The 24,776-nt window shown below is 42.3% G+C and overlaps 1 protein-coding gene across 4 annotated transcripts in view; it reads right to left on the reverse strand.

The window, feature by feature from the left end:
* The window catches only part of AOAH (acyloxyacyl hydrolase), a 192,075-nt gene that overhangs the window by 142,341 nt on the left and 24,958 nt on the right, over nt 1-24,776 (reverse strand). For 3 of the 4 annotated variants that reach the window (XM_070058395.2, NM_001082025.1, XM_089314994.1), the window contains 2 exon segments: nt 22,714-22,809; nt 5,585-5,651 (listed from right to left, as the gene is read on the reverse strand). In XM_070058395.2, the coding sequence (XP_069914496.2) occupies nt 5,585-5,651; nt 22,714-22,809 (163 nt within the window). 4 annotated transcript variants of the gene reach the window in all.

The raw sequence follows: 24,776 nt of genomic DNA on the forward strand, positions 1-24,776 counted from the left end.
GTGCCCAAGTTGTACATCTAGATGTTATGCAACCTGAGTTGGTACATGGATGGACAGCAGTATTGTTTCAAACACAGATGTTCAACTCAGGGCACAGGACAATTAAATGGGTGCTCAAGTGGTTTGTTCTCTCAGGGTGGATCATATATTTCTTTTTTTAACTTTTATTTAGCAAATATAAATTTCCAAAGTACAGCTTATGGATTACAATGGCTTTTTCTCCCCTATAACTTCCCTCCCACCCACAACCCTCCCAACTCCCACTCCCTGTCCCATTTCATTCACATCAAGATTCATTTTCAATTATCTTTATATACAGAAGATTCTGACCACAGTGTGGGGAGTCTCCAGCCTGTCTAAATTAGCCTCCATTAATCCTATTGGGCTGTGGATCTGTGGTCATGATTTATGCATAGGCTAAAGGAAATACCCAAGGGTCCTAGAGGTGGCCCCTTGGTCTGAAATGCTATTTTGCCATTAGTTTTAGGAATCACGGATGGATCATGTGCAGTTAGCCACCATGTGTGGTCTGCCCCACTGCACCACTCCCAACTCTTGCTGCTGTGTTGTCTGACAGAGAATGACACTGCAAGTATTATCTCGCTGGATGCGCAGGCTTATTGTTACAAGTCCCCACTAATCATTTATTTTTTCATCCATAGCTGTGGCCTGGTACTGTTTTTGCTGCTTGATCTGCTGGGATCTGATTGAGTAGTTATTGCCATTTGCATCATCATCTTTTGTCTTTTCCTGCATGCATCTCTTTTGCTGCTGTGGGCTCTGCTTATAAGCTGGGCATATGGCCTCTCAACTGGCCACAAAGACAGTGTTAAAAACTCATGGTAGGCTCTGGGCACATTGTGGAAGAGGGAGATGTGTGAGGTTGTAAGTGCCAGTGACAAAGGATGGAGTGGAGGAGTTCATCCTGACATGGCTGCAGCTGTCATAAATGTAACCATCGTCTTTTCCTTTAGTAACCCTGGAATGGAACGGCCCTTATCTAGGGTCTGAAATGGTAGTGTTTCTTGAGAAAACCTGTATACTTAGGTTAGTCACAGGCCATCGCTGTCTATAAAACCCTCTCCTGCCTGATGATACTGTCTTGTGGCTGCTCTAGACTGTGCTTCTTCTATCAGACCCCTGACAAATTGCACTCTATGTAATCTTAGACTTGTCTACACCTTCTGCCTTTGGCTAGTTCTCACACACTGGATTTTTTTCTGAAATGCCCCCATTCATACGCTAAAACCAAACCCTTAATGCAATCAGATGAAGAGAGGAGGACTTTAGAAGGTGAGGAGGTCGTGAGCCTGTGAATCTAATGAATGGATTGGTGTCCTTCATAGCAGAGGCCCACGGCACTTACTAGCTCTCCTGCTGCCATCTATGAAGAGAGTGAGTGCTCTCTAGACACCGTGTCTGTGGGTGCCTTGATTTTGGAGTTCCCAGCCTCCACAACCATGAGCAATAAATTTTGAGTTATAAATTACCCAATCCAAGGCATCTTGTTATAGATGCCTAAATGGAATAAGACACTGCCTAGTCCTGGTTCCTTGCTGAGGGGACACCCGAGTTCCCGGGTGTTCTATTTCCTTACAATATCCTGTGGTTGTGCCTGTGGGTAGGAAGTGTAATTGCTGTATAATTAGCCCATGAATTATTGAGACCTGACTGGTGTGAAGTAATGAGGAGAGATGCCCTCTGGGTTAGGAAATCCATTTAATATTGGAAGACTGATCTTCAGGTAAAACTAAATCATTAGGTTGTCATTTTCAGGGCCTACATCAAACCAGAGCTTCATCTGATTGCTTAAAATAAGCTGTAAGAAGAGCAAACAATAGAGAAATTCTCATCAGTACACAACTAATATGAGTATTGGGAAATTACAGACAAACAAAGGGAATGATGATGGGGCCGGCGTTGTGCTGCAGTGGGTTATGCCTCTGCCTGTGATGCCGGCATCCCATATGGGCATCGGTTTGAGTCCTGGCCGCTCTACTTCTGATCCAGCTACCTGCTAATGTACCTGGGAAGGCAGTGGAGAATGGCCCAAGTGCTTGGATCCCTGCACCTCCTTCTGAGATCTGGATGGAATTTCAGGGTCCTGGTTTTGGCCTGGCCCAGCCCTGGCCATTGCAGACATTTAGGGAGTGAACCGGTGGATGGAAGATTCTCTCCCCCACTCCCCTGCTTCCTCTCTCTGTGTCACTTTACCTTTCAAATAAATAAATAAATAAATCTCTTTTTTTTACAAAAAAGGACTGATGAACAGAACCAAGAAGGGTGATCTTTCATTCCATTTCCTTCTTCAGAGTGGCCCTCATGCTAATAGGAATTAAAATTAAAACATCTGCTCCTCCTCTCCTGCCACTACTCAGGCCTGAGACTTTCTTTCAGTGACTTTCTCTGCTGTGAATTTTTTTTAAATAAATATTTATTTGAGAGGTAGAGTTACAGACAGAGAGAGGGAGAAACAGAGAGAAAGGCCTTCCATCCTCTGGTTCACTCCTCTGATGGCCACAATGGCTGGAACTGCGCTGACCTGAAGCCAGGAGCCAGGAGCTTCTTCCGGGTCTCCCACATGGGTGCAGAAGCCCAAGCACTTGGGACATCTTCTACTGCTTTCCCAGGCTATAAGCACAGAGCTGGATCAGAAGAGGAACAGCCAGGACACAAACCAGTGCCCATATGGGATGGTGGCACTGCAGGTGGAGGCTTAACCTGCTACACCACAGTGCCGGGCCCTGCTGTTCTTTCTTGATACTTGAGCCCACTTGTCTCTTGTGCACTTCACACATACAGTTGCGTTTACTGGACTTGGCACTATGTCTGTCATCTCTCTGAGTTTTGTGCTTAACTGGCTTTTTCTATGGTTCCACAGCTAGCTGCCAAAGGGCAGTGGGCTTGGGCCTTAACTTGGGCCACTTCCCTTTACTCCCAGGGCACTGCTCTTGATACTGCTCCCTGGCACCCCATGTGGACTTGGATGCATGCTGTCATCTTTGGCTTGCATCACTGTTTTTAGCGCGCCTGTCTGGTTCTGTGATCTAGGCGCAGCCAGACCTCTCTAGTCAAACTGACATTTCGTCCAATAACAACTGACTCATTCTAGGTATGGAAACAGATTCTTTGATAGGCTCAAAGCTATTTTCTTTCTTTTTTTTTTCTTCTAATACTTCCAACTAGTTTTCTTTTTTTAAATTTTTTTATTTTATTTTATTTTTTTGACAGGCAGAGTGGACAGTGAGAGAGAGAGACAGAGAGAAAGGTCTTCCTTTGCCGTTGGTTCACCCTCCAATGGCCGCTGTGGCGGTGCGCTGCAGCCAGCACACCACACTGATCTGATGGCAGGAGCCAGGTGCTTCTCCTGGTCTCCCATGGGGTGCAGGGCCCAAGCATTTGGGCCGTCCTCCACTGCACTCCCGGGCCACAGCAGAGAGCTGGCCTGGAAGAGGGGCAACCGGGACAGAATCCAGTGCCCCGACTGGGACTAGAACCCTGTGTGCCGGTGCCGCAAGGTGGAGGATTAGCCTAGTGAGTCGCGGTGCCGGCCCCCAACTAGTTTTCTTTTGAACAGTCTAGTCATGGCTCATCTGTAGGCATTATTTGTTAATTCAAAAAATTCATTAAAACCCAAATACATGACATATATATTTATAATAATGATAAATGTATTGTGTAACAATAAATAATCGTTTGTTGAAGACTTTCTATGCTTAATTATTGCAGCAGGCTCTGGAGAGTCAGATATCCCCAATTAGTCATGATGAATTGGTAAACTGAATGCTATTGGTACCAGTGATGAAAAGACTGACAATAGCATATTGGTACTAACTTTTCTCCTCCCTCCATCCTTGCCTGCCTGCCTGCCTTCTTTCCATAAATATGTAGTCAGTATTTTGCTGAATACTTGGAGACAGATATGAATAATTCTCAGAATATGAATAATCTAGTGGAAATCCAGAAAAATAAATGTATAATTGAATTACAAACAGGTATGTTAAGTGCTGAGCTGTAGGTTTGCACAGGATAGAAGTGTGTGTGCACATGTGTGTGCATGCAAGTGTCTGTGTGTGTCTGTGTGTATTGGGCGTAGGGTGGCAATCCAACTTGGGGAGGAGCTGAGTTCCAAGGAAGTATGGTATGATTTGTCTTCTGGTAGAGGTTTTGAAAACACCTTGCACAGAGAACATCTTCTGCAAAGGTCCTGAGGCAGAAACTTCTTGCTATGAGTAGAGAGCTACATGTGGTTTGGAGTTTGGCATGCTGCTAAGTAGCAAGGGATGAGTCTGGAATCAGTTCATGAAGGGCCTTTTGCCTGGGATGGGCTAGGATCCTACAACACATGTGTGCTGTCATTAGGTCTGCATTCAAAAGATGCACGCATAGTTCTAATGTGTATTATGGAATTGCAGGGCAAGGGTCAAGCCTGTAGGCCTGGAGTCCAGTTAGGAGGCAGTGGCAATGACAGAAGTGTTAGCTAAGATGACATGGTCCTTGCCTTCCAAACACTCAGTTCAGGGCTCAGAATAAACCATTTGGACAGTCAGTGTTGTTAGAGAGGCGCACAACATTCTGGAGCACTGATTGTCTTCCTAGCAGGTATGATTTTAAGTTCCTTCTGCCTTTGAAAATCTGTGGCTCAAGGCACCCATTGTGGAGGGTAATGCATCCCCTGAGCCTCTTTGGTCTAAAACTAAAGGCTCTCTGAAGAGGAACCATGAAGGTTTGTAGGAGCACCAATCACAAGAGGGGACACCAGAGAAAGATCCAAATATATGTGATTTACATGCATTTATAATAATGAGTAACATTATATAGTAATAAATGACTTGTATTTTTATATTTTTATACATAATTAAACCATAGAACAAACAAAGAGAAGAATTAACATGGAATTAAGGATGATGTTTACTTACATGGGCAAAAGCAGTAGGATGAAAGAGGGACCATGTGGTTGGACCCAGTGGAAGTGAGTGGAAGACTTTGGAGCTTATTATATTATTCAAACTAACTAAGCAAAAAACTAAATAACGAATGTAAGAAAGCTGTGTGTAGACCATTGTTGAGAAAGTGCTGAGAAACAGGGAGTATGATTTATCTTATCCAATGCCCAAGCTCAAAGACGAACAAAGGTAAGAGGAAAGAAAGTAGAGAGGTGATGAGAACAGGAGGTGCCAGAGCTGGGGCTAGGCAGACCAGCCTTTGAGAGAAGACCCTGGAGGAACTTGACCTTGGTGTCATTGGGAGTGGGGAGGAATAGGGATAGGGCTGGGACAGGCTGGGGAGCTAAGGAGAAAGTGTCCATCACCTGTGTCAGCCAATAGGATGTGGTCATTTTGCTGTTGGTATTGTTCTGGGAGGGAGATAAAGGCAGGTAGCCACAATGTAGTGCAAGGGGAGGCTTCACCTGGGGGGACAAACGTCTGACTTCGGTTTCAGTTCTCTGTTGTTCAGAACTTGATCAATGGTTCATGCCCTTGTCCAGTGAAACAGAGCTGAAACAGCCTCCTGCCTCCTGGTTGTCTCCTTCTCTCCTATGTCCCAGCCACTGAACTGGATTTACATGCCATGACATACTCACAGTTTTATGATGTCTGCACCAAACACATGGACCATCATATAGCACGCTGTTTTCAAGACCCATTCCTCTAAGCAAAATAAAGAAGAGCAAATAAATATTGTTTTTATTATGGTGAACAGAACACATGAGTTAATCATGATCATCTTTACCAGGAACTAAAGTTTAATTATTAATTTATGATTACTGAGTGTTTAAGAATTGGAGAAAGTGTTACAGTTAAAGTGTCCATTAAGTATCTTTTTCTACATGCTTTCCATAAATACGTGTAATTTAATGTGTTAGTTAAAAATTTTTAAATTATTAAAATATGGTAAACTATGAAAGAAGGCAAAAAAGTCACTTCCATTTCAAATTTATGTGATGTGCCACTTTATATGATAAAAGTAATCAGTTTTATCATAAAAATACAGTTGCATTTTGAGTTTTTCTTTTAATCTTTATTTTAGCTTATTTGAAATGGGGAGAGAGAGAGAGAGAGATAGAGATCTTCCATATGAGATCCTCATCTGCTGATTAATTCCCCAAATGCCAACAGCAGTGAAGGATGGGTCAGGCCAAAGCTGGGAACTGAGAACTCACTCTAGGTCCCCATGGGGGTAGCGTGGGCCAAACTGCTTGAGCCATCATCTGCTGTCTACAAGGGTGTACACTAGCAGGAAGCTGGAACTGGATGTGGAGCCAGGGCTTGGACCCAGACACTCCAGTATATGATGCAGGCATCTCAAATGGTGCTTTAATTGCTACATCAAATGCCTGCCCCTTCTTTTTTCATTTTCTTTTCTTTTTTTTTTTTTTACAGGCAGAGTGGACAGTGAGAGAGAGAGACAGAGAGAAAGGTCTTCCTTTGCCGTTGGTTCACCCTCCAATGGCCGCCGCGGAGGCGCGCTGCAGCCGGTGCACCGCGCTGATCCGGTGGCAGGAGCCAGGAGCCAGGTGCTTTTCCTGGTCTCCCATGGGGTACAGGGCCCAAGCACCTGGGCCATCCTCCACTGCACTCCCGGGCCACAGCAGAGAGCTGGCCTGGAAGAGGGACAACCGGGACAGAATCCGGCGCCCCGACCGGGACTAGAACCTGGTGTGCCGGCGCCGCTAGGCGGAGGATTAGCCTAGTGAGCCGTGGCGCCGGCCTTCTTTTTTCATTTTCTAACAGCAGGGAATGTGGGGAGCAACTCGGACTAGACTAAGTTACTGGAATTAAGACTTATTCTATGCATCTGCTCTCCCACAATATGGCGCTGGGAGAGGAGTAAAAACAACTTTTACACAGCTGCCTCCAGTTCAACCAGTAACCTGCAGGAGCTGATCCCGCTCCCGATTGGAGGAGAGCAGCGTACTCGGTGTGTGGGTAGCAGAGTTGGGATTGGTGGAAGAGGACTATAAAGGAGGAGAGAGACAACATGCACCAGGAACATCTATCTGAAGGAACATCTGAGCAGCCCCCGAGAGAGCCGGCCGGCGGTGTGCTGCTCCCCCGCGGAAGTGGGGAAAGTGGCAGGGGGAACCGCCCTTCCACGGAGGTGGAGGGATGGCAGCCAACCCGGGAAGAACCAGCAGCAAACCCGGAAAGGGCCGAGCAGACAAAAGAACAGCGCAGGGTCCTGTGTCGTTCCTCCACGAAGACAGGGAGCGACATAATGGTGCCGTGACTCGGATAGGAAACCTAGGCAGGGTTTAGTGTCGTTCCTCCGTGAAGAGGGGGAGCGACAGGGAATATCTGAATGCTGACTGAGATCTCATCTGTTGAAGTTGAAAGAAATAGTATTGCATTAAAGTAAATAACCTGAAATGTAGCTCTGATAGAAATGGTGTCCATTTGGGGGAACCATTTCTCTTGGGACTATTTGCTAACTAACCTGTTATCTCAGGGTTGAAAGAAGACCAACTGTTATAGTTGTCCCTTTGTTTCCACTCACATCAGAGGATACAGATAGACAAAGCATACATCTAGGCCCATGAACAAAATAATGTCCTCCTCCCCTTTTGAGAATGCAGGAAATGTTTGTGGACTGATCCATCTACACAATGAGACCTGCCAACTCTGGTCCTGTTTATTTAGTTTGTTGTAGAGCCCTGATAATTCTACTTCGGATTACAGAACAGTTAGGGACAGATGAGTTGCTGACTAAAAGAATTTTCATGCTGGGAGACCTAGGCCTTGCTTAGAAAGTGGGAGAATGGGATGAATAGGCAGAATTCTCCCTGGTATTTCAACCTTACTTAATAAATAATGTTTAATATCATTATACTAAAATAGATATGACTTTTTTTTGCAAGAAAACATGACTTCAAACACATTGTACTCAACGTAGGCAATTGAAACTCTATCTCGACATTAATTCTGACCTTGCATAAACAACAAGAATTACAAGGGAATACAATGAACAGCTGCTTGGCAACAATTAGACAACTCAGATGAAATGGTATGATCCCTAGAATGACACAAAATGCTGAAACTGACTCAAGAATAAATAGGCAATCTGGACAGACATATAACAAGTAAAGAGATCAAATCAGTAATCAAATACTTCTCATGAAGAAAAACCCAGGACCAGATGGCTTCACTGATGAATTCTACCAAATGTTTAAAGAAGAATTAATACCAATTCTTTAAAAACTTGTTTAAAACAATAGAAGGAGAGGCACCATTTCTTAATTTATTCTGTGCTAATAGTGTAACCCTGATGAGAAAACTGAAACATATAGGAGTCGAAGTTTGACATAGCAGTTAAGATACCACTTGAAACACCCACTTATCATATCAGAGTTCCTGGGTTCAAGTCTTGCCATTGCTTCAGATTCCAGGTCCCTGCTAATGTGAACTCTGGGAAGCAGCAGGTGATTGTTCAAGTGCTTGGGTCCCTGTCATCCATGGAGACCTGACCTTTGGGGAATGAACTGGCAGATGGAAGATTCTCTCTGTCTCTGTCTCTCTCTCTGCCTTTCAAAATTAAATGAAAATAAATAAAAATTTTGAAAATAAATCTTCATGCCAAAATCTCCTATGAATATAGCTATAAAGATCTACAACAAAATGTTAGCAAGTCAAATCTAGTAACATGACAAAAATAGTTATGCACTTGATCAAGTGTGACTTAGTGCAGGAATGCAAGGATGTTTTACATTTGAAAATCAATTAGTGTAATTTACCACTTCCATATGAAAAGGGAAAAAAACCCATGATCACCCAATAGTTGCATACAACATTTGCCAAGCTATAGCACCCCTTCAAGATAGGGGAAAATATCCCCCACATCAAAAATGAAAAGCTAGGAATAAGAGACCTTCTTTAACTTAAGGGTTATCTATCAAAATCCTTAAGCTAATGTGATACTTCATTAAGAAAGACTGAATATTTCCCCTCTAATATCATGAAAAGACAAAAGTGTCTGCCCTCTACTTCTATTCAACATTATATGGGAGGGTCTAGCCTGAAATAAAAGGCACATAGATTGTAAATAACATTCTTAGATTTTCAGATGATGTGATTTTTTCTTTTTAAAAGAATTTACTTGTTTGAAAGGCTGAGTGATAAAGAGGATGGCGTGCTTGTGCACACACACACACACACACACACACAGTAAGAGATCTTCCCTCTGCTGGTTCACTCCCCAGTTGGCCACAGCAGACAGATCTGGGCCTGTCAAACTTTCTGGGGCCAGGAATTCCATCTGGGTCTACCACATGGGTGGCAGGGTCCCAACTACTTGGGCCATATCTTGCTGCCTTCCCAGAAGCAGAACAGCGGGAGCTGGAACCAGTGCTCTAATGTACGCTTCTGGCTTTATTAGCCCACTGGCCAGCCCTCACAGATGACATAATTTCACATGTAGAGAATCCTAAGGAATCAGCAAGGTTATCAGATGCAAGATGGATATTCAAAATCAATTGTACTTTTATTCATCAGAAATGAGCAAGCCAAAAATAAAATTAAGAAAACAATTCAATGTATGATAGCATCAAAAAGTATTGAATACCTAGGAATAAATTTAACAAGAAAATTGTAAAACAAATCCTTTAAAGCTATAAAAAACTGTTAGGAAAAAGAGTTCTACACAAATAGAAAACATCCTGTACTCCTGGATTCACAGACTTAAAGTCATTGACATAGAAATACTGCCGAAATTGATCTGCAGATTCATTGCAGTTTCTGTCAATATCCTAGCTAACTTCTTTGTAGAAAGTAATCAGCTGATCCTTACATTTATAGGAAAATTCAAAGAACTTAAACAATCATGAAAATAATAAAACTGAATGATTCACACTTCCTAATTTCAAAACTTTCTACAAAGCTACCATAATCAAGATAGTGTGGCATTACCACAAAGATAGATGCATGCAGAACAAAACCCTAGTATTTACTGTCAGTTGATTTTTATATAATTCAGTATGGTGAATTTAATAAATGGTGTTGGGGCAATTGGATAACCACATTAAAAAGAATGAATTTAGACCCCTGCTGCTCTCCATATAGAAAAATTAACTCAAGGGAGTGGGCATTTGTCCTGGTGGCTAAAACTCTGGTTGAGACACCTGTATTACATATTGGAGACCTGTGTTACCTGCCTGGCTCTGCTCCTGTCTCTAGCTTCTTGTTAATGTAGACCATGAGAGGTGGCAGTGATGTTTCAAGTGACTGAACTCCTGTCACTCAAATGCAAAACCAACAGGGGTTATTGTAGGCGTTTGAAGAGTGAATCAGCAGATAGAGGATCTTCCTCTTCTCCCTCTCTCTTTCTCCACACACACACATTTACTTATTTAAGTAAGTAAATAAAGATAAAATTAACTCAAAATGGGTGAAATATTTAAATGTAAGACATGAAATATAAAATTCTTAGAGGAAAATGATGGTGTCAATCTTTGTGATTTTGCATTAGGCAAGGGTTTTTAGACATGACAATAAAGTCACAACTAAAAATGGACAAATTAAACCCCATTAAAATAAAAAAAAACCTTGTGCTTTAAGGATATTATTAAGAAAGTACAAAGGTAACCCGCAGAATGGTCAAAAGTTTTGCAAATCATATGTTGGTTAAATACACAGACTATTATAATATGTAAAGAACTATTGTAACTCAGTAATAGAAAGACAAATAGACCACTTTAAAATGTGCAAAAAATCTGAGTAGGCATTTTTCCAAAGAAGATGTGCAAATGTCCAATAAACACATGAAAATAACCTCAACATGTTAGCTGTCAAAATAAATGTCAAAATCAAAATGTGATATAACCTAACACTCACTAGGATGTATTCTGATAAAAAAAAAAAAAAAAAAAAAAAAAAAAAAAAAAAAAAAAAACACAGAAAACAGCAAGTGTTGATGAAGATATGGTGAAATTGGAACCCTCATACACTGTTGGTGGGTGCATAAAACTATGTAGCTACTTTGGTAAACAATCTGGCAGTTCCTCAAATTATTAAAAATAGAGTTACTCTATGAGCCAGCGATTTTACCCCCAAGATACATACCCAAGAGAATCAAAACATTTGTCCACAAAAACTTCTACACAAATATTTTTCACAATGGCCAAGAAGTGCTATTGTCTACCAACTAATAAATTGGCAAATAAAATGTGATATATCCAAATAGTCAAATATTATTCAGCCCCCCAAAATCATGAAATTCTGATCCACATTACAATATGAAAAAACCTGTAAACACTGAAAGAAGCCATTCGCCAAAGATCACATACTGTGGGACTCGACTTCTGTGAAGTATCCAGAAAGGAAGTTCACAGAGACAGAACGTGCATCAGTGGTTGCTGAGGGCTAGGAAGTAGCAGCCAAGGGGTATGGAAAATGTCCTGGAGTTGATGGTGCTGCTATATAGATGCAGAACTAAAAAGTATACTCAAAGCCACTGAATTTTGTGCTTTAAGTGGGTGAACTACATGGTGTGTTGTTCAGAGCACAATAGAACAATTAAAAAGCAAACAACTCCCCCAGGATGGTCCTTTTCAAGGCTGTTCTAATGAAGATGATCAAGAAACAGATGCACAGACTCAGATTCCAGTGTTAGCCTGCTGGCTTCTGACCTCCGGAAAGTTACTTCCCCTCTCTGGAGCTCAGTTTCCTCATTGGAAAAATGTAGGAATGGGATTTGGTCCTTTTCTCTGAATCGCCATGTGGGTCTAGAGAATTTCACTTAAATTAGAGAATTCAAACTTCAGTGAAAGGGCAAGGCACTTGGAAGCAAATTTAAAATATCACTAATGTACAACTAGTTCAGCCCAGAGCAGAGCAATTTAAAAACAAGCATTAGGGAGTTTGAAAAACTTGCAGTGCTGGCTGAGAGGCAGAGAAAAGTCATCTTTTTTCTATTGAGATAAGAGAGGTGTGTGTGTGTTTTGTTTTAAAGATTTATTATATTTATTTCAAAGACAGAGTTACAGAGAGAAGTAGACACAGGGAGAGAGAAGTCTTTCATTCTTTGGTTCACTCCCCAAATGGCCACAACGACCAGGGCTGGGCCAAGCCAAAGCCAGGAGCCTGAAGCTTCTTTTGGGTCTCCCATTTGGGTACGGGGTCCCAAGGACTTGGGCCATCATCCACTGCTTTCCCAGGTGCACTGTCAGGGAACCAGATCAGAAATGGAGCCCCCGGGGCTCAAAGTGGTGTCTATATGTGATACTGGCTCTGTGGGCTGGGGCTTTAACCCACTTAGAATTCTGTTTTGCTCAAGCCAAAGTGAATGTGCACAGGGTTCTCTTACACTTTAACAAGGGCCATCTGAATAGCCAACTTCCTCAAATGTATTCTGTGAGTGTTAGCTTCAGAATTCTGTTGGAACAATGGCAGAGATGGGGCATGGAATGGCCTTCTGATTGGTAAATTCCACTATCAACACAGAAGGGCACACAGCAAAGATGGAAAGTCTGTAGAAAGGGTCTGATATCCCCAGTCAGCCACGAGGAGATGAGAACCTGAATTTTATTGATGCCAGTGATAAAAACACTGGCAATAGTATATTGATAGTAACCTACCTAGAGGACAAGTTATTCTGTTAAAACCTGCCTATGACCAGGAAAGTATAGTGGAGCAGCCAAGGAAAACAGAAAACCTGGCTATTCCAAGGAGTGAAGAAGGCTAAGCAGTTGTCACCCACTAGGTGTTCAGAGCTGTATGCATGAATTAAACCCAGGACTTTGTGATTTGTAAATCACCTCATGCTTACCATTGCTTCATTTACCATAACAATCTTCATTTTTAGTTCCTCAGTGAAGTTTTTTAAACTTTAGTTTACAAATGGCACATATTTGTGTGGTACAGTGGGAAATTTTGATCCATATATTCAAGGTGTAATGATCAAATCAGAATAATTAACATTTATATCTCCTTCAACATTTATCATTTCTCATGTTGGGAATCTTCAAACTCTTCTCTTCTCATTCTTTATAAAATATGTAGTAAATTGTTATAAGTATACCAGAATATATTTTGCCCATGGAATTTTATTTTGCTACCCCTTATCCAATCTCCCTCTATTAGCCTTCCATCTTACCCTTTCTAGCCTACAGAAACCACTGTATTACTCTCTACTTCCATGAAATCAGTATTTTTAGCGCCCATATCTTATAAGAAACTTTTGAGAGGTTGGTTACCTTAATTCTCATTCTATGGACAGGGATGTGGAAGCTCATGGAACTTATGATCAGACATAGAAAGTAGTTCAGCTGAGGTTAAAATCGTTTACTCTGAAAGCTACGTTATTTGTAGAATCTATTCAACATCCACAGGACATTTTATTTTGTCCTTTATATATGTCAGGTATAGCTGGTTTTATGCACTAACTGTTTTTCAATTATTTATTTTTACAGAGAGAGAAAGAGAGAGAGAGAGAGGGAGAGAGAGAGAGAGAGCTTTCATCTGCTGGTTCACTCCACAAAGGTCTCCAACAGTCAGGCCTGGCCAGACCAAACCCAGGAGGCTGGGACTTAATCTGGGCCTCCAACATGTGTGTCAGGGACCAAAATATCTGATCCATCATCTACAGCTTCCCAGGCGCACATCAGCAGGGTCAGAAGTGGAAGGAGTGGGATTTGAACCTAAACACTCTGCTACACTATGCATATGTCTGTCCTCAGAAACATCCTAACTGCTGTTCTGCATGCTCATCCCTGTGTATCAGCCACTGATGAGCACCTCGAAGCACAGGGAGACCTCTGTTGACCACACAGCTAGTTTTGTGGCTACATCTCTAGAATACACGTAGATATTCAGAAACAACAGAATGCGAGGAGACGAGCTTTCCTCCTTTTAAGTCTACACGAGTTTTATATTCATGTTCCATGAAGATAAGATTTCTACATAGGTGACCCAAGAAGGTGAAGTTCTAGCAGGACTCTCAGGGCACATGATTCTGCCAACCCCGGGTAAGAGAAGATCCCATTAATCATTTTTCCATTAACAAGTCTGAGATTCTTCCAAGGTGTTTCCTAATGAGAGCTGGAGGCAAAAGCAGTGGTTGAAGCTGAAGGTCAGGAATGCTTGGCACAATATGAAAAAATGGCACGGGCAAGGGCATGATGATTTACAGAGATTATTCTCAAGAATGTTGCCTTTGTGCTTTATCTGCGGAGGCCATGATGTTTGCATTTGTTTGGCTTTGGAGGTGAAAGGATTCATTACAAATTTTACTGTGTGAAATTTTACCTTTTTCTGTCCCCCATCCCCCTGGTTTGCCCGGTGGAGGTGTTACTTGGTTCAAGTATGCATTATGGGTCAGGCCTATTATATTTTCTAGGAAAAACCTTTAGCTGGGAGGCAATCTATCTTTGTCACCCCATATAATTATGGGAACTACTTTCCACGTTCATACAATTGAAAAATAATGCCCACCCTGTCTTTATGTCTGCCAAATGTCATGACCCTTTAACCTGAACTGAGTGTTTTATGTCCATATGGAGGTAAAATATTATTTAGGGCCGGTGCGTGGCTCAATAGGCTAATCCTCTGCCTGTGGTGCCGGCGCACCAGGTTCTAGTCCCAGTCAGGGCGCCGGAGTCTGTCCCGGTCACTCCTCTTCCTGTCCAGCTCTCTGCTGTGGCCCAGGAAGGCAGTGGAGGATGGCTTAAGTCCTAGGGCCCTGCACCCACATGGGAGACCAGAAGAGGCACCTGGCTCCTGGCTTCGGATCAGCGCGGTACACCGGCCGCAGTGGCCATTGGAGGGTGAACCAATGGAAAAGGAAGACCTTTCTCTCTGTGTCTCTCTCTCACTATCCACTCTGCCTTTAAAAAAATTATTTAATAAATGAAAATAAATCCCAAACTGCCTTCTCTCTTACAAAATTTAAAATTATTTTTATGTATTTTTGATGCATAGAAACATGTGCACACACACATACACACATGCAGGAAGAGAGAGCAAGAAGGAGCAAGAGAGGGTCCCATCCACTGGTTCACTCCTCAAATGCCTACAGTTGGCCAGGGTAGGGTTGGGCCAAAGCTGGGGACTATGTGTCTCTGTGAACCCCAGCGTCCAATCAGCTGAGGACAAGTCGCTCAGAACCAGGAGACCTGCAGTATCAGTTTCTGCGCTGGAGAAAGCAGAGGGGGGCAGTGGATGCTGGAGAGATCTTAGGAGGATCCCCAGTGAGCTGTCAGGTACGACTAGAAAGCCTGCTGGTCAGTCTGATAACAGCAGGCGAAACTGTGCAGTGGCAGGTGAGTGAGTGCAGAGTCAGAAGGACTAGGGGATCAGAGTGATCTCTTCCCTACAAACTCCAGGACAGTGCCACCCGCGGAGAAACCGCCAGGTTTGAGGAGAAATCAAGTAGAAGAAAGACGGGATAAAAGTGACAGGGAAAGCACAGTCAGGAAAATCGTAGAAAACAAGCTTTCGTTTCCTTAACACTACACAAAAACAACAGGAGAAGGAGCTCCGTGCATTCAGAAAAGCTACCCTGAAGCACCTCTTTCTAAGAGTTTTTGAAAATGAATTTTATATAAGAGTGAGCAACGTATCTAGGTCAACTCCCATACAAAGTTATTATAAGAGAAAAAAGAATAAGAAACAGAGAAACACCCCTACAGATGGTAAAAGCGTGTCAGAAAGTCATGCCAAGAGAGAAAAAAGGATTAAGATGTAACATTGCTTAAGAAATGCCCAAGAGACATTAATAAAGTGATGACATGAAAGAACAGCAGGATCAGGAAGTTAGTGCAGAGATGAAGTCCAACCAGGAATGCACACAAGAGCCCGTGGAAGCAACAATGATGTCGTGAGAGAAAGAGAAAATGAAAAAGAGGCACAATTTTAAGATAAAAAAATGAAGAGATGAAAAAGTATCAGAGATAGATAAAAGATTAAAGACTGACAAAGAAGATTCAAAACACAGGTAATTGAAATCTTGTAATAATAAAACCAAATCAGGGAAACTTAACAGATATGAAACTTTCCTGAAATTAGAAAATTAGAATTTGAAATCACATATGACAGATGCATACTGCATGCCTGAGAACCTCAATATACTAACACCAAGGCATGTGAGGAGGCTTCAAACAGTCCATGGAAAAAGGATATTAAAAGATAATAAGTTTGGTACAAAACATTTTGAAATCCATGCATACTTTTTTCATAATACACATTTCTCATCAGTTGTTTGAAGAGGCTTTCTATATGTGGATTTCAAAATTATTTTGCACCAAAGTAGGCTGATCTTTTAATTCTATTTTCGTAAACTTTTGAAGTACTCTGATATTCTAGTTACATGACTAAACTTTATAGGAAAAAGGAAAAAAATCCTTTGAATTTCAAGCCAAAACAGCAAGAAACATAGGAAAAAGAAAATCAGATGATCACTAGTCTTTTTAATAATGTATATAAGATGCTCAGGGCAAAAAATTCTGTGCCAATAGCCTATAATCCACATGCAAGAACCCAGAAATATTGTTCCCAGGAGGACTTCCTGAAGAATGAGCAAGGGCTCAACTAGAAAGACAGCCACATAAGGGCTGACCAGGAACACTAATCACTAGTTGCTATGAAACTAAGGTTACAGGAGGGTGAAAAGGGAATGCATATGAGATGCAATGGCCTGACACTCCAAGAATACAGAGTGATTGAAAATGGTGGAGACAGCAGTGAAAAAAGAGAAAAAGAAAAAAAAACTGGTCATTTGCAACAAAATGGAGGAATCTGGAAAACATCATACTTAGTGAAATAAGCCAGTCCCAAAGGGACAAATATCATATGTTCTCCCTGATCTGTGACAACTAACTGAGAACCTAAAAGGAAACCTGTAGAAGTGAAATTGACACTTTGTGAAGCAATGGCTTGATCAGCCCTTGTCCTGTTGAGGAACAGCTTATTATTTTATTCTTTTTACTATTTTCTTTTTCTACTTAATTCCACTGGTTGAACTCTTTACTTAAATGTTATTCTTAAATGTTTAGTTATTCTTAAATGTTTAGATCCAATTGAAAATTTATCCCTGTAAAAAATAAGAGTAGGAATAAGAGAGGGAGGAGATATACATATTGGCACACATTACCACAGACTTACCTCTAAGGGTAAAGCTATACTTGCCATGGGACTCCAAATCCCATTAAGTTGGCAGGTATTAGTGCCATATTGTATGCTAAAGTGATCATTTTAAGTGCATAACTAATTATAAAGATAAGAATAAGTGTCAAGTGGATCATATAAATAAGACCAATTATATGCTGATAACAATAGATAGAATTAAAAGGGAGAGATTGATCCAACATGGGAAGCAGGCCACATAGCAGACTCATAGAATGACAAATGCCCTAAACAGCACTCTGGCCTCAGAATCAGCCCTTAAGGTATTTGGATCTGGCTAAAAATCCCATGAGAGCATTTCAGGCATGGAAAGCCAAGACATTGTGGCAAAAAATGGCCTGTATGAAAGATCTCTGTGAATGAGATCCTGGTGGAAAGAAGGGACCATCAAAGAAGCAGGCACCTTTCTCTGAAGGAAGGAGTGAACTTCCACTTTGACTATGGCCCTGTCTAAATAATGTCAGAGTTTGTGGATTCAAAAGGCTTCCACAGCCTTGGCAGCTCATGACAAGAGCCTCGGGTAATCATGGACACCATAAATAAGAATGTTGATTGTTAAATCAACAACAGGAGTCACTGTGTGCTTGCTCCTCATGTAGGACTTCTGTCCTTAACATGTTGTACTATGAGAATTAACAGTAAAGCTAGTGTTCAAATAGTACTTTATATTTTGTGTGTCTGTGTGGGTGCAAACTGCTGAAATCTTTACTTAATATAGAGTTGATCTTCTGTAGATAAAGATAATTAAAAATGAATTTTAATGAAGAAGGGGATGGGAGAGGGAGCAGGAGGGTGGACGGGAGTGGAGGTGGGAGGGGAGGTATGGGGGGGGGAAGAACCACTATATTCCAAAAACTGTACCTATGAAATTTATATTTTTTAAATAAAAGCTTTCTGAAAAATGGTGGAGAAATGGGAAAAGCATATGCAAAAAGCAATTTTAGGGGTGGGAGTTGTGGTACAGCAGGTTAAATTGCCACATGAGACACCACCATCCCATTTCAGCCTGTAGGCTCAAGTCCTGGCTACACAGCTTCCAATCCAGCTCCCTGCTAATGTACCTGTGAAGGAAGCACATGATGGCTAGGTACTTGGGTCCCTGTCACCCATGTGGTCTCTGATGGAGTTCTGAGTTCCTGGCTTCACCCTGGTCCAGTCCCAGCTATCACAGGCATTTTGAGAGTGAACTAGTGGATGGAAGATCTCTCTTTCTGTCTCTTTGTCAGTCTGCTTTTCAAATAAACAAATAATAAATAAATAAATCTTTACTAAAAAGACTCCAAAGCAATTGTAACTTCCCTCAATAACTATAAATATATTAATTATGGTCATGTTAGAATTGATAATCTGAAACTGTTTTATGTGTAATGAAAGATAAATGAGTAATTTTGTCAATCCTTTCATCCTTTTTTTTTTTTTTTTTTTTTTTGGACAGGCAGAGTGGACAGTGAGAGAGAGAGACAGAGAGAAAGGTCTTCCTTTTGCCGTTGGTTCACCCTCCAATGGCCGCCGCGGCCAGCGCGCTGCTGCTGGCGCACCGTGCTGATCCGATGGCAGGAGCCAGGTACTTCTCCTGGTCTCCCATGGGGTGCAGGGCCCAAGCACTTGGGCCATCCTCCACTGCACTCCCTGGCCACAGCAGAGAGCTGGCCTGGAAGAGGGGCAACCGGGACAGAATCCGGCGCCCCAACTGGGACTAGAACCTGGTGTGCCGGCGCTGCAAGGCGGAGGATTAGCCTAGTGAGCCGCGGCGCCGGCAATCCTATCATCCTTGACAATTAGGAGTTTGTGTAGAAAAGATGATACAAAAGAGGCTAAGAATAATATTCTGATTTTGAGTTTGAAGCTTCAGTATGAACTCATTGGATATTTTATTTTAGAAATTATATATGTAAATACATGCAAACGTATTTCCTATCACTGTGCACTGAAGAGGCCTGGGAAGAATGATCCACCAGTAGCAATAAGCATCCCTAAGCACCCAGGTTGTGGTCTTGATATATTTTTTTTCACTAAAAGACCCTAGGGCTTCTGTAGGAAATGACTGATTTCAAGCTTGGAACTGGAAATGCATTAAGATAGTGCTGGGACCTGGTCACACCTGTTAACTGGGGAAGTAATTTAGGCTCATGTCCCAAGAACTCAGTAGACAAATGAAGATGCCGCCACTGTGACCAGTGGGACTATTTGATTCTCAAAGGATAATCATTGCAATTGACTGAAACTCATCAGCTATGCCTAAATTTTTGAGTTCATGATGACATTTTAAAGAAAAGTAATTGATTCATTTGGGATGGTAATGTAAAAAGGAATGTATTACCTGGAAAACTGTATCAGCATGCTGGTTTGAATCCTGGCTACCCCTGTTTCCCAAAGCTTCCTTAATGCACCTGGAAAGGCAGTGGGAGATGGTCCACAGACTTGGAAACCTGCCACCCATGTGGGAGACCAGAGGGAGTTCCTGGTTCCTGGCTTGAGTCTGGCCCAGACTTGGCTGTTGTAGCCATTTAGAGAGTGAACCAGTGGATGGAAGATCTCTCTTTTTGTCTCTCCCTGTCTGTCACTCTGGCTTTCAAGTAAATAAACATAAAAAAATATGATGATGATGAGGGAGAGGGTCTAATATATTTTACTTAATAAATGAAAATAAGTTACGGATTACGATATCACAACTTTTGACCTCCAATAAATTAATAGACTTTGGCCGGCGCCGTGGCTCAATAGGCTAATCCTCCGCCTGTGGCGCCGGCACACCGGGTTCTAGTCCCGGTCGGGGCACCGGTTCTGTCCCAGTTGCCCCTCTTCCAGGCCAGCTCTCTGCTATGGCTCGGGAAGGCAGTGGAGGATGGCCCAAGTGCTTGGGCCCTGCACCCCATGGGAGACCAGGAGAAGCACCTGGCTCCTGGCTTTGGATCAGCGCGATGCGCCGGCTGCAGCACGCCGGCCACGGCGGCCATTGGAGGGTGAACCAACAGCAAAGGAAGACCTTTCTCTCTGTCTCTCTCTCTCACTGTCCACTCTGCCTGTCAAAAAAAAAAAAAAAAATAGACTTCATCACTGAGCATCAAGAGGTGCTGACATCACAAGAAGAAAAAGGAAAACCACTTTTTGTGGACTCCTGATATAAGAAAACAGGATCACCTATAATCCTGCAAATGAATTGGGGTGGAGTCTGCTCAAGTCTCTGGATCCAGTTGCCAATTTTCAGGAAATACAGAGCACAGAGAAACACACTAAATTACACCACAGGCTTTCAATCAGCGCATTCCAGACTGTGGGAAACTGCAGGTCAAATTCTACTAAATTAAAAGGAAAAGGAAGGGGTGAAAAGGAAACTTGTAGATTAAAACAAACTGTTTTTACATTTTAGATGCAGATCTATGGTGTCTAGAGAAGCCCACTTGGATGATACAACTATAAAGAAGTACAAGAAAATGATTACCATAAAGTGCAGGACGTTGTAATTTGGGGGTGGAGGTGGTAGGAGGATTTATAACGGGATGAAGCTGGGACTTCGGGGAAGCCTGCCTATCTTATTCCTTGACCTGGGCTGTATTTACCAGGGTGCTCACCTTTCAATAACTAATAAAGCTATGCTCTTGCTTTGCATGGCTTACTACATTTGTCTTTTTTTTTTACCAAGAGAATATTTTTTAAAAATCACCAACAGAACAAGATTAGGCACTATTTATGGATTCCATAAACAAATGACTGAGTAGACAATTAGCTACAAATGACTCCCATTAAATCCACGTGAATGGTTCCTTTTAGGGAGGTGGGGGGAAAGTGGAACTGGGGGTAGAAAAAGTCAAAGGATATTTCATGTTTATCTGCCATGCTTTGTTTCATAAAGGAAAAGTGTGATGTAAATGACAAGGGTACAGAATTAAAAGATAAGTTTGTTTTATTGCAATAAATTTTGGAATCCATGCTTAGGTTTTCATAGTATACATTTCCCATGAGCTTTATGAGATATACCAGATTCTTAACAATGGCCAGATCGGGACACTAAATTCACGTCTGTGAATTACCCTCTCCCACTTTTTATTTTTGCAATTTAAAAATTTTAACCTGAGTATGTATATTGTAACTGCAGGCAATAAATTCTCTGAAAATTTTTTGGTGCTATTGGTATAATATGTAAAAAAAAATCAGAGATACAATCACTATTGGCTCAACTATCTTACTTAACAGAAGAAATATGGGGCTGGTGCCATGGTACAGTAGGTTAATCCTCTGCCTGCAGTGCCAGCATCCCATATGGGCTCCGGTTCTAGTCCCGGCTGCTCCTTTTCCAATCCAGCTCTCTGTTATGGCCTGGGAAAGCAGTAGAAGATGGCCCAAGTCCTTGGGCCCCTGCATCCACATGGGAGACTGGGAAGAAGCTCCTGACTCCAGGCTTTGAATCAGCGCAGCTCTGGCCTTTGTGGCTATTTGGAGAGTGAACCAATTGCAGCCATTTGGGGAGTGAACCAACAGATGGAAGACCTTTCTCTCTGTCTCTCCCTCTCACTGTCTGTAACTCTACCTTTCAAATAAATAAATAAATAAATAAATAAATAAAATATTAGAAAAAAAAAAACAGAAGAAATAAGGCAGGCATCCTTGATATAACAGTTCCCAATAAGTCAAAGAGTGTTTGATTTTCAAAGTTTATTTGTTATGATCATAATAACAGTATTACATAAACAAAATAGAGTTAATATTTTCTTTTTGCTGAGATTGAAAAATAAATATGCTTGTTTAAAACATCAATCAGTTCTTTCTTTTGTGGGATGGATGAGAGACTTTACTGAGATCTGGATGAATTCAAAGGAATGCTCCGGTTTCTTTTCTTTTCTTTTTTTTTTTTGACAGGCAGAGTTAGACAGTGAGAGAGCGAGGGAGACAGAGAGAAAGGTCTTCCTTTTCTGTTGGTTCACCCCGCAAATGGCTGCTGTGGCCGGCGCGCTGTGCTGATCCAAAGGCAGGAGCCAGGTGCTTCCCCCTGGTCTACCATGCGGGTACAGGGCCCAAGCACTTGGGCCATCCTCCACTGCCTTCCTGGGCCACAGCAGAGAGCTGGACTGGAAGAGGAGCAGCTGGGACAGAATCTGGTGCCTCAACCGGGACTAGAACCCGGGGTGCCGGCGCTGCAGGTGGAGGATTAGCCAAGTGAGCCGAGGCACCGGCCTCTAGTTTATTTTCTAATGTGGGGTTTTGAGATGGGTTGTCAGCCCAGCCTAAATCTCCATGGTGGTAGTGGTATGCGTTTTACTGGACATGAGTATACAAGTTAACAAGTCATTATTTTGACTTCTATGTACTTAAGGCAATGGTGCACCAAGTGGGAAAATCATTATGAATGTGACACATGAAAAAACAATCCACCATTCATCATTTTATTCCCTAAATGTCCACAGAAGTTTCATTCTGTGGTGATGGAAAATGAATGTTAAAAAAGAAACTGCTTAGGAGTTTTTTTTTTTTTCTTATTTAATTTCAATGAGTCCCATAAGAATATCAACCAACCCACAGAAACAGCACCACCAGATTCCAGCCCACAGCGTATGCTTGGTGTAAACCAGCAGCCGCTGGGTAGCAAGGCCCTCTCCATATTTACCAGGCAGGTAGCTGCACAGTCTCTCCATCGAAGCTTGTACTGTAGAGTTGTGGACTTGAGCCAGCTGTTCAATCACAGAGACCACCAGCACACAGCCTGCCGGGGGACAGAAAGACATGTCAGCAGTGCCTCAAGGACATCCGGGTCTCACGGAAAGAAGGGTCGGAGGAAGCACGGGGTCGTTAGGACACCACCCTTTCCAATACAGAACCCCTTTCCTGCTATTTACCCTTTAGAATCTACTGCAAGCACAGACTAAGCTCACATGAGAAATGAGTGTGGTGAGAAGACTGTGAGTTTGAGGGATCAGAATTCTAGGCTTGACATATCAGTCCAGTCTTACCACTTTTGAGCTGTGCGACCTTAGGGAAATAATTTAATCTTGCGTGATTTCCATTTCTTTCTGATCAAACGAGAGAAGGAAATGATATTTAAAGTTTTTTATTATTAATTTTAATTTTTAAATTAGTTTTCACAGAGTCAATGTGATTTGTAGATACAATCCTTTTATTTTTATTAAAGATTTATTTGTTTATTTGAAAGTCTGAGTTATAGAGAGAGGAAAGACAGAGAGAGATCTTCTGTTCACTGGTTCACTCCTCAGATGGCTGCAACAGCCAGGCCTGGATCGGGCTAAAAGCAAGGGTATGGAGCTTCCTATAGGTCTCCCACATGGGTGGCAGGGGCCCAAACACTTAGACCATCTTTCCACTACTTTCCCCAGGCCATTAGCAGGCAGCCATATTGGAAGTGGAGCAGCCGGGACTTGAACCAGTGCCTATATGAGGTGCAGACACCATAAGCAGTGGCTTTACCTGCTATGCTACAGTGTTGTCCTCTTGTAGGTACAACTTTAAGAACATAATGATATTCCCTTCTTTCCTCCCTCCCATCCTCCTTCCTTCGCTCTCTCTTTTTAGTTTTGAAATAACATTTTAAATTTACATTACATTAAAAAGACTTGATACTTCACCAAATAAGAAATTTGACAAGTTAAAAGCAAAAATGACCCTGGTTTAGTAGGAATACAGATGATGGCTGTAAACATTAATTGAATGGAAAAATGACCATTTCACCCATATACAATAAATGTTAAATAATCACAGATCAAGGCCGGCGCCGCGGCTCACTAGGCTAATCCTCCGCAAATGAGTTCATACTGAAGCTTCAAACTCAAAATCAGAATATTATTCTTAGCCTCTTTTGTATCATCTTTTCTGCACAAACTCCTAATTGTCAAGGATGATAGGATTGCCGGCGCCTCTGCTCACTAGGCTAATCCTCTGCCTGCGGCACCGGCACACCCAGTTCTAGTCCCGGTCGGGGTGCTGGATTCTGTCCCGGTTGCCCCTCTTCCAGGCCAGCTCTCTGCTATGGCCCGGGAGTGCAGTGGAGGATGGCCTAGGTCCTTGGGCCCTGCACCCGCATGGGAGACCAGGAGAAGCACCTGGTTCCTGGCTTTGGATCAGCGCGGTGCACCGGCCACAGTGCACCACCCGCGGCGGCCATTGGAGGGTGAACCAATGGCAAAAAGGAAGACCTTTCTCTCTGTCTCTCTCTCTCTCTTTCACTGTCCACTCTGCCTGTCAAAAAAAAAAAAAAAAATAATCACAGATCATTAAAACCATAGTAGTATAACATTTTTAAGCATCAGTTTGACAAAGGTATAAAACAAACTTTTTGTTTTTTTTTTTTTAAAGATTTATTTTATGTATTTGAAAGGCAGAGTTACTCAGAGAAAGAGAGAGGAGAGATAGAAAGAGAGAGAGAAGTCTTCCATCCATCGGTTCACTCCCCAATTGGCCACAATGGCCAGATCTAAGGCCAGGAGCCAGGAGCTTCTTCCAGGTCTCCCACATGGGTGCAGGGGCCTAAGAACTTGAACCATCCTCCACTGCTCTCCCAGGCACATTAGCAGGGAGCTGGATCAGAAGTGGAGCAGCTGGGACTCTAACCAGTGCTCATATGTGATGCTGGGGCTGTGGCTTTAACCCACCATGAGACTGTGCCAGCCCCAAAACAAAGTTTTACAAACCTATATTTGCAGCAATACTGATACACAC

Source organism: Oryctolagus cuniculus, chromosome 16 (assembly GCF_051225735.1).
Source record: "Oryctolagus cuniculus isolate XC-2025 breed Fujian yellow rabbit chromosome 16, ASM5122573v1, whole genome shotgun sequence".
Classification (NCBI taxonomy): Eukaryota; Metazoa; Chordata; class Mammalia; order Lagomorpha; family Leporidae; genus Oryctolagus; species Oryctolagus cuniculus.